General features: G+C 42.3%; 1 protein-coding gene across 1 annotated transcript in view; it reads left to right on the forward strand.

Moving 5' to 3' along the window:
- The window catches only part of LOC124290011 (coiled-coil domain-containing protein 180-like), a 66,612-nt gene extending 57,309 nt beyond the window's left edge, over positions 1-9,303 (forward strand). The window contains exons 9-14 of the mRNA XM_046726689.1: positions 5,186-5,279; positions 6,943-7,123; positions 7,370-7,516; positions 7,763-7,939; positions 8,411-8,593; positions 9,168-9,303. Of these exons, the coding sequence (XP_046582645.1) occupies positions 5,186-5,279; positions 6,943-7,123; positions 7,370-7,516; positions 7,763-7,939; positions 8,411-8,480 (669 nt within the window). The 3' untranslated portion in view covers positions 8,481-8,593; positions 9,168-9,303. The remainder of the gene's footprint in view (positions 1-5,185; positions 5,280-6,942; positions 7,124-7,369; positions 7,517-7,762; positions 7,940-8,410; positions 8,594-9,167) is intronic.
- Positions 9,304-9,973: the final 670 nt, after the last annotated feature.

Below are 9,973 nucleotides of genomic sequence, written 5' to 3' on the forward strand. Positions count from 1 at the left end.
TGTGTATGGTTTTTCGGTAGTAACTAGCTTGCATATATGTAAAAAAAATTGAAGAAATTATTTTGTCTTTTGTGACATATTTCATCGTTATGTAGTTGTTTACATTTGATGAAATCTTGCAGTGTTTGCAGGTTCCGGCTGTCAGTGGCTGATCCTCACCCCCAATGCCCGTCATGCATTAATCCATGTTCTTCCACCTTGCGTTGTAGATATTGCATTGATTTATCAAATTTGCAATTTAATCAATATTTGTCTTACATCTATAGACGTGCGATGGATCGGGTGAGGAAGTCATCACAAGTCACTGTTGATAAATCCGGAGATCAAGCCGGTAACCGTATGTTGTTTGCTACTGCCGAAATACATAATTCAGGTGCTTTGCCGAGTACGTTGCAGGGGCAGTTGTCTGTTACTGGGTCTAAGAAGAGGTCTGCTACGACCGAGTTGACGACATCGCAGAATAAGAAGAAGACGTCTTCATCATCTGCGACGCAGAAGAAGTCATCTGCAACTAGATCTTTGTCGAAATCAATTCATCCCAGTAAGACAACACATCAGAGGTCTTTTAATGAAGAGATTGTCCTGCCTGACGAAGCAGACGTGTTGCTGACCCTCCGATACTTCTACCTGAAGTACCTATTAGACCTGCCAGAACGGCAACGCAACTACAACAGCTGCTCAGCTGTTTGATGACCAACCACCAACTACGTAGACGTCAGTCATCGGAGACAACATCAGCGAAGTAGACGCACAAAACACCTCAGCGTTCGCGAACGCTTCGTCCACGGTCGGAAGAGGATAGGATGATCCTATCAGCTCTACTAACTCAGGAAAAGGACCAACACTTCATGTCGGATCACTTGGCCTCAACGTCGGCGGGTCTCACCTTATTATGTAGACAGGGTCTACTAGCATCTTGTTCCTGGAGTAACAGATTTACCCAACCGCTACTAAGAGCTCCTTGGGCGGCGCCTACTATCTTCGGATGGGGGATTGATGAAGCTGCTAAGGAAGCTACTCACGACTTAAAGAAGTCATGATGATCAAGTCTATAGACACTTTGGCCAACGTCATTCGACCATACTTCAGAGAAGTACAGCAACAAGTCCAAGTTTTCCAGTATTCAGAAGGCAAAGGAGAAGAAATACTCCAGCTTCAGGGGCGGGAAGAGCTCTTTTTGTCGCCCATCCGGAAACTACAGAGGGAACCCTGGGAGAAGACGTAATCCCAGAGGTTCTAGAAGAGCTAGACGCTGAAAATGGGTTTTGGAACAACGACACTTCCATCCCCAGCCGTTCCTGTACAACCATCGACAGTGGGTGGACGTCTACAAAGGTACTGAGAAAATTGGGGAATATTGGAGGACGACTTCATCTCACAAGTACTGTGAGAAGGGTACAGAGTGCAGCTCAAGGCCCCACCACCGTTAACCCACAGACCAATAGTATTGGACTATGCAGACGAGCAAGCAGACAAGTTAGAAGAAGCCATCAACTCGCTTCTAACCAAGAACGCGGGTAGAAAGAATATATCAACATCACCTCACACCAGGCTTTTACTCCCCAATTTTCCTAGTACCCAAGAAGAATTCCAAAGAGAAATTCAGGTTGATTTACAACATGAGGAAATTCAACCAAGACTATCTACTCAAACCAGACAGGTTCCAAATGATCCACCTACCTCAACTCAGACAACTTGTCCGTCCAGCAGATTACATGACCAGCATAGACCTTCAGGATGCATATCTGCACATCCCAATACATCTGGAATCAAGAAAATATCTAAGATTCCTATTCAGAGGTCAGCACTTCCAATGGAACGTCCTACCGTTTGGAAGATCGTCAGCTCCGTGGTTATTCACATGAATAACCAAGCCTATCGTCACTTATCTACATCATCAAGGTCTACGCAGTGCCTTTTATCTGGATGACGGGATACAGGTTCATCAAAATGCCAGTCAACTCAGACAGCAGCTAAACTTCACAATCAAATTGCTCACACAACTGGGATGGCTAGTGAACCTGATGAAGTCAGAGTTGGAACCAAAACAAGATCTTCAATTTTTGGGAATAAGATTTATCACAACACAGAATCGAATTGTGGTCCCAGAAGATCGTTGGGTCATGATACAAGCCATGATTCCAGAAGCAGCCATCTCTCCGTTACCACTATGAACATGGCAGTGTCTACTTGGTCTACTAAGCTCAGCACAGGACTTGACTCACACAGGAAGATTACAACTACGCCCGTTGCAGCGTTTCCTGGCAAAACATCAGGACAGCATCGACCTGATCTCGCTACCAGACAATCTCAAGACGTACCTGCTATGGTGGACTCACAGGTCGAATGTCTGCGGAGGGACCTATTTACAAGAGCCAGTCTTTGACACACACCTTTACGTAGATGCATCACTACAAGGATGGGGTGCTCATCTCAACAACCAAGTAGCATCAGGAAAGTGGTCGAAACTAGAACAGCATCTTCACATCAATCTGCTGGAAATGAAAGCCGTGATAAATGCTTTAGAACTTTGGTCGAGCTCACTGATCAACAGAAGGCTGATGGTCCACACAGACAACTCAACAATGGCATTCTCCATAAATCGGCAAGGATCAACGACATCACCAAGCCTACTTCAACTCACATTCCAGTTGTTCAACATCACGGAGGAAGCAAACATCTGGCTAAAGGCGTGTCACATACAAGGAGCCAAGAACGTACTAGCAGACACTCTATCTCGTCCACTTCATCCGTCACCCACGGAATGGATGCTCCACCCAGAGGCATTTCGGCTCATCATAAGGGAAATAGGATCCCCATGCATAGACCTGTTTGCCACGAGGTTCAACAAACAACTTCAGACATTCGTCTCCCCAGTACCAGATCCTCAAGCCTGGGCAATTGATGCACTGAGCATATCATGGGAAGGACTAACTGCATACGTGTTTCCGCAAACAGACCCAAGTGCTACTGACTTTGGTCGCGCCTTATTGGCCAGCGAGAGTCTGGTTCCTAGATCTAGTACGAGAACTCGGAAGTCCAACCCTCAAACTACCAGAATGGCCGAACCTGCTCATACATCCGCACACCAAGCAAGTCCACGGGAACCCACTGATGTTCCAGTTACACGTGTGGACCGTATCATAACTTGTCTAAAGAAAAGAGAATACTCCGCCAGAGCAGCGAAAGCAGTAACCGTAGTGTTACGCAGATCAACTCGCAATGTGTACGACGACAAATGGCAGAAATTTGAACAATATGCAAGGTGGAAAGGCTTCACAGCTATGAAAGCATCTCATCCTCAAGTGGCGGAATATCTATGTCACCTTAGAAATACAAGGCATTTAAAAGGTTCGACATTATCTACATATCTGGCAGCGATTAGTACAGTCGTCACTATAAAGACAGGCATCAAATTGACGAAAGTACCTGAATTACTTGCTCTGCTATGCTCTTTTAAACTGGAAGACCAGCAAAAGAAATTCAGAGCACCAGCTTGGGATCTGAACGGAATTCTACGACATCTCATGAGTGATGCCTACGAACCTCTAGAACAGACTACCTTCGAGCTACTTACACAGAAAGTTCTGTTCCTCCTTGCCCTAGCTTTGGCAGCTCGAATGTCAGAGATACATGCGCTGGATTTTGGACAAACTAGATTCTACACGAGACATCGTGCTGCAGTACATCTAGGACTTAGATGGGATTTTATTTCAAAGAATCAACTACCTGGTCAACCATGAAGTCAGAGCACTGGTGTCTACACTAGCTCTGCATGGAAATTGCTCAATATCATCAATAATGGAGGGCTGCTTTTGGAGTCGGATACGGGGGTTTGCCAACCACTACCTCAGAGACATAGCCACCATAGACGTCTCAGGCATTCACCAGTTTGGGCCTCTTGTTGTAGCACAACAACTAACAGTTCCACAAAGGCGCTGAGTTGGAAATCTCACCCTTTATCACGTTGACTTGTTGATAACTTTTACTACGAAAAAGTATTAGTTTGAAAGTCCATGCGCACAGTCTAGACTAGACTGGCATGAGTGATTTAGACTCTGTACGGGTAACGATCTTACCTGTACCTTAAGGGGTCGCATCTCATTTATGATAGCGATCTTATCATAATCTATGGTTTGTTATAGATAACTAGTAAAAAGAAGATAGTAGTATATCTAAAATCCACACAAATCTAGAAGATTCACTTGCCTGAGAGAGAAGTAAGACAAGATTATGGTCCCCCCGAGTTATAACGGAAGTTGGAAGAATAGGATCTAGGAAATGCTGTTACACAGTTCCCATGGGGGGGATACAGGACGTATCTAAGGACAGCTGATGAATGCACGAAGTGGCTTGACCCACCACCAATCCATCGGATTCTATAAGCAAAAGATCATGAGTCAGGATAAGGAAAAATATGTAATTTTTAAAGTAAAATAGATATTTTATACTTATCCTGACTCATGAGGTCAAGCCCTCCCAACCTCCCCACTGAAGACACTTCGGATTTCACAGTAGATCCAAGTGCATGGGCTATATTTAGGAGAGAGTGGCAAGTATGGCTGGTCACATGACTGTTTGCATGGGAAAAGGGAGGTAACTCGTGGGTGAGTGAATTTTTACGTCCGCTTTAGGGAACTACAAGGGATTCAAGTGTTCCACTAACATTCGCATAGAGGAAGGCAATAAGCAAAAGATTATGAGCCAGGATAAGTTTAAAATATCAATTTTACTTAAAAAAGAGTTGACTGAGGTAAGTGGCTACATTTACACTAGTGAGTCTAAACTTTTGATGAGTAGTATAGTATCAACAGTTGCTTTGTCTGGTCCTGAACAGAATATTGTAATTACTGGAATGTTGCCGAGTGTTGAATCCAAACCAGGGCCTAAATTTTTGAAGCTCTCTTAGCGCTAAGATAGTCGTAAGTTAATGTTAATGTATGGCACTTACAACTATCTTAGCGCTAAGAGAGCTTCGAAAATCTAGGCCCTGATCTGTTGATTTTACTCCTTATGTATTGGCTGTCTTTTCTAATGGAAAGTATCTATGACCAAAAGAATTTCACAGACAACAGATCTCTATGAAACCTTCATCTACTGCTGTTTCACTATCACTAGTCCTATATATGTTGGGGTTCTGTCTGACATTTGTTGGGTATTATATTGCTGTCCTTGTCTCCATCAGTGTGAGGAGCTGAACAGTGAGCTTGATCTCCGCCTCCATCTGCACCAGCCCCGAGCCCGGCGGGCCGAGTTCGACGTCCACAATGTCAGAGGAGGTATGTTCTGTAGGATACACATATCTACAGCGTTTGGAATTATGCATTAATGTCAAGGGGTCCTAGAAACAGCCTTAATGTTAAAAAACAAAGATTTAGGGGTCCCTAGATTCAAATAACAGGCCCAGGACTGACCCTTATCCCCATATTGTCAATGTGCTCAGTATCTGTCAATTGTCATGACCATTTATCATAACCTCCATTGTATGTGTGGTCATCAGAACAATCATTGTCTCTATAGTTGTCATAACCTCCATTGTATGTGTGGTCATTAGAACAATCATTGTCTCTATAGTTGTCATAACCTCCATTGTATGTGTGGTCATTAGAACAATCATTGTCTCTATAGTTGTCATAACCTCCATTGTATGTGTGGTCATTAGAACAATCATTGTCTCTATAGTTGTCATAACCTCCATTGTATGTGTGGTCATCAGAACAATGACTGTTTCTATAGTTGTCATAACCTCCATTGTATGTGTGTCATTAGAACAATCATTGTTTGTGTAGCTGTCAGAACAATCATTGTCTCTGTAGTTGTCATAACCTCCATTGTATGTGTGGTCATTAGAACAATCATTGTCTCTATAGTTGTCATAACCTCCATTGTATGTGTGGTCATCAGAACAATGACTGTTTCTGTAGTTGTCAGGAGAACCATTGTTTGTGTAGCTGTCAGAACAATCATTGTCTCTGTAGTTGTAAGAAGAACCATAGTTTGTGTAGTTGTCAGAACAATAATTGTCTCTGTAGTTGTCAGAAGAACCATTGTTTATGTAACTGTCAGAACAATCATTGTCTCTGTAGTTGTCAGAACAATCATTGTCTCTGTAGTTGTCAGAACAATCATTCTCTCTGTAGTTGTCAGAACAATAATTGTCTCTGTAGTTATCAGGAGAACCTTTGTTTGTGTAGCTGTCAGAACAATAATTGTCTCTGTAGTTGTCAGAAGAACCATTGTTTGTGTAGCTGTCAGAACAATAATTGTCTCTGTAGTTATCAGGAGAACCATTGTTTGTGTAGCTGTCAGAACAATCATTGTCTCTGTAGTTGTCAGAAGAACCATTGTTTGTGTAGCTGTCAGAACAATAATTGTCTCTGTAGTTGTAAGAAGAACCATTGTTTATGTAGTTGTCAGAACAATCATTGTCGCTGTAGTTATCAGGAGAACCATTGTTTGTGTAGCTATCAGAACAATAATTTTCTCTGTAGTTGTCAGAAGAACCATTGTTTGTGTAGCTGTCAGAACAATAATTGTCTCTGTAGTTGTCAGGAGAACCATTGTTTGTGTAGCTGTCAGAACAATAATTGTCTCTGTAGTTGTCAGAAGAACCATTGTTTGTGTAGTTGTCAGAACAATCATTGTCTCTGTAGTTGTCAGAAGAACCATTGTTTGTTTAGCTGTCAGAACAATCATTGTTTCTGTAGTTGTAAGAAGAACCATAGTTTGTGTAGTTGTCAGAACAATAATTGTCTCTGTAGTTGTCAGAAGAACCATTGTTTGTTTAGTTGTCAGAATAATTATTGTCTCTGTAGTTGTCAGAAGAACCATCGTTTGTTTAGTTGTAACAACAATCATTGTCTCCATGGTTGTCATAGAAACTCTTTCTGTGTAGTTACAGAAGAGTAGGTAGCCAGTAAAGTCATCCCTTCTGTATTGCAGCTGAGCTAGTGATGCACTCTGAACGTGTCGCCCGTCACTGTAAGGGTATCCAGCAGGCTCTCTCTGAGCTCCGCCATCGATTCAACGGCATGAGTCATGAACACAACAAGCTTGCTCAGAAGTTCCGTGAAGATATCGAAGCTCTGGAAATCATCTTTATCAATGCGACAAAATCTTCAAGGTAGTATGGAATAATTGAGTACCATCATAGGAATATGATGGTACTCATATTATCCTTATGGATAATTGGTGTAAAGTACACTCTAAAAGCTAGCACCATTAATTGACTCTGGACAGGTAATCTGTACGTCCTTGGAATGTGGTAGCAGTTACATCAAGTATCTTAAAACAAATCTGTGAAATCTTCAGGAGAAACTCCATGTCACAACTAATTTTAACCTCTTAAACTAACTCTCTTTCTCTTCAGGCTGGTGGCTCTGCAGAACCAGCTGAGTGTGGAGCTGGACAAGTTCATGTCTGTGATTCGCACATCACTCCGGCAGTTCCGCCAGCACCTTGACGAGACACTCCAGATGCTCCGCGAGTCTAATGCCAGGTTCATCAAGTCCTTTAAGTGAGTAGATCCAAGTAGACATTGTCACTGGATGAACCTACAGAATGTAGAGAAGAATAGGAGTGTTTTCTTTCCTTGTTCTGATGTGCTCATTCCTTGATCTGTGTTCCATGTCATTCTTGGGTGTTTTCATTCCTTGATCTGATGTTCTCATTCCTTGATTTGATGTCCTCATTCCTTGATCTACATTCCCTGTCACTGCAGGGTGCTTTCATTCCTTGATCCATGTTTTGTGTGTTAATGCAGGGTGTTCTCAGATGGAGGTAATTTCTGCCCTGATGAGATCGAGGAGTATCGGAAGAAACTGGAGAAGATGTCACAGAAGATTGACACGTCAGAAGGTTCCATCATGTCTGACCTGGAAGGAATGGAGTCCAAGAGACTGGAGCAGGCCACTAAAGTTGCCATAGAGTTTGAGGACAGGTTGGAACTGCAACCAGTGACTGATAATATGAGCATTTCACCTCACCTGACCACACAATCTACTAAGCTGCCTTATATTACAGCATAGGTTGCTTGAAATTAATTGTAAACCAGAGCCCGTCTGCATACTGTATTTATTACAGTGTAAAGACATATTCAGAAATAAGCATGAGAATATTGTCCCCCCTTTTAATCTGTGCAAGATATAAAGAGTAATTAATATTGCGTATGTTTCCTTTCCATTTTAAGGATACAATGTAGAGATATTATCCTTCATGACTCTGGCTCTGATCTGTAGTGTTTTAGGAAAGAGGTCTCCAACAGAATGAGTACAAATTAACATAAGGATCAGGTGGTCATAAGGATTGCTTTTTGAATGACAGATAGCGAACTACCCTGCCAGTTGTCCTTAGCCACAGGTCATATTCTGATTGAGTCATTGTGTATTGATTACGCACTTGATGTCCACAGGTTTAAGAGTCACATGTTTGACCTGATCTTCATGGAGAAGATCGCAAGATGGCTGACTAACACTCAGTGAAAATCAAGGCTGAAGTTGCTAACAGTAACTCCCAGGCTCAGCGACTGATGCAGCACCTTAATGATCTTGACCGCAGGATAGATGCCTGTGAGAAACCCAACCTTGACAAGGAGGTGAGTCTGAATTATACGAATGAACTTGACCTCAGGGAAGATGAATGCAGGTAACCTAACAAGACCGGTGTAATACCTTACTTCACCTGGGAGGTTAGTGGGACTAACCTTGACCTTGACTTTGACCTCTGGATAGCCCTACAAGGAATTAGGATTGCTGATCCCTGATCTCAGATTCAGATTTCAATTTTGCAGAAAAGTATATTTCATTTGCACTGTACTAGAAAATAAAATAAATACATCACCTTTGTAAAGGTCCAAAAGTGAAAATACATTGACTATCTGACCAAAACTATCAATAGCTAATGTGAATGATAATATGTGATTAAACACTGTGGCAGTGGCAGAAAGCGTATCATGAGCCTTGATAAACGGATCAAGTTTCCATCTTCTGTTTTCCAGGGTCGGTAGGGTAGCCTCGTGGTTAAGGTGTTCGCTCGTCACGCCGAAGACCCGGGTTTGATTCTCCACATGGGCACAGTGTGTGAAGCCCATTTCTGGTGTCCCCTGCAGTGATATTGCTGGAATATGGCAAAAACGGTGTAAACCTAAACTCAGTCACTCTCTTTTCCAGCAAATCTCATCCAGTCAGCTGAATGACAGCCTTAAAGCCCTAATGGATGCCTTCCATGCACGCTGTGTGTACTTGAACTGTATGAAGGAGGGGACCGCCCGACCCCCATCAGTTTCACTGCAGGGTAATCCAGCCACCGGTGAGTGTAGAGTGACGAAGGGGTGAGGGAACAATGAGTGGAGTGATAGATGCATCCATTGGATCAGCTCTGGGTGAAGTCTTATTAAGAAGGTCGACCTTTACCATAGCAACCTCTGCTTGTCATGAGACGACTATATTGACTGGAGAGACATGACATGGCTGATTGCATGCCATATGACCCCAACAGCCTGGGCTGTGCTCATAATATCATCCACTGGTTCGTCTGGTCCAGATTTGATTATTTACATGCTGTCAGTATAAAGGTTGAATATTGCCAAGTCTTTGGCAGCAAACAAACACAGAATGTTACTTCCGAAAGCATCCATGAAGATTTATTGGGCTTTCATTCACTTTAAAACAATCCCATCCATTCAAGGTTTCAAACTTTAAAACAATGCTCAGTTTACAGTTTAAATATTTATCTTATTGACCAATCCAAAATCAAGACCAAACTTGTGAGTTTTATACTTCTTCTGTGTATTTCTAACTCATTTTTTTCTTTAGGTATTTATGAGCTTGTTTTTCCTTTTTTGTTGATGTCAGGATTTCACAGAAAAAAGCGTCGTCTATCATTTGCCTCGTCAACTGCAGTAGTAGTGATTGGTATATTTGTGCTTTCTGTAACACTTTTTTGTTCTTCATATTCTTTTGTTTGCTTTTTGTTT

This window comes from Haliotis rubra, unplaced genomic scaffold (genome assembly GCF_003918875.1).
Source record: "Haliotis rubra isolate DU_JTF1 unplaced genomic scaffold, ASM391887v1 Scf455, whole genome shotgun sequence".
NCBI classification, from domain to species: Eukaryota; Metazoa; Mollusca; class Gastropoda; order Lepetellida; family Haliotidae; genus Haliotis; species Haliotis rubra.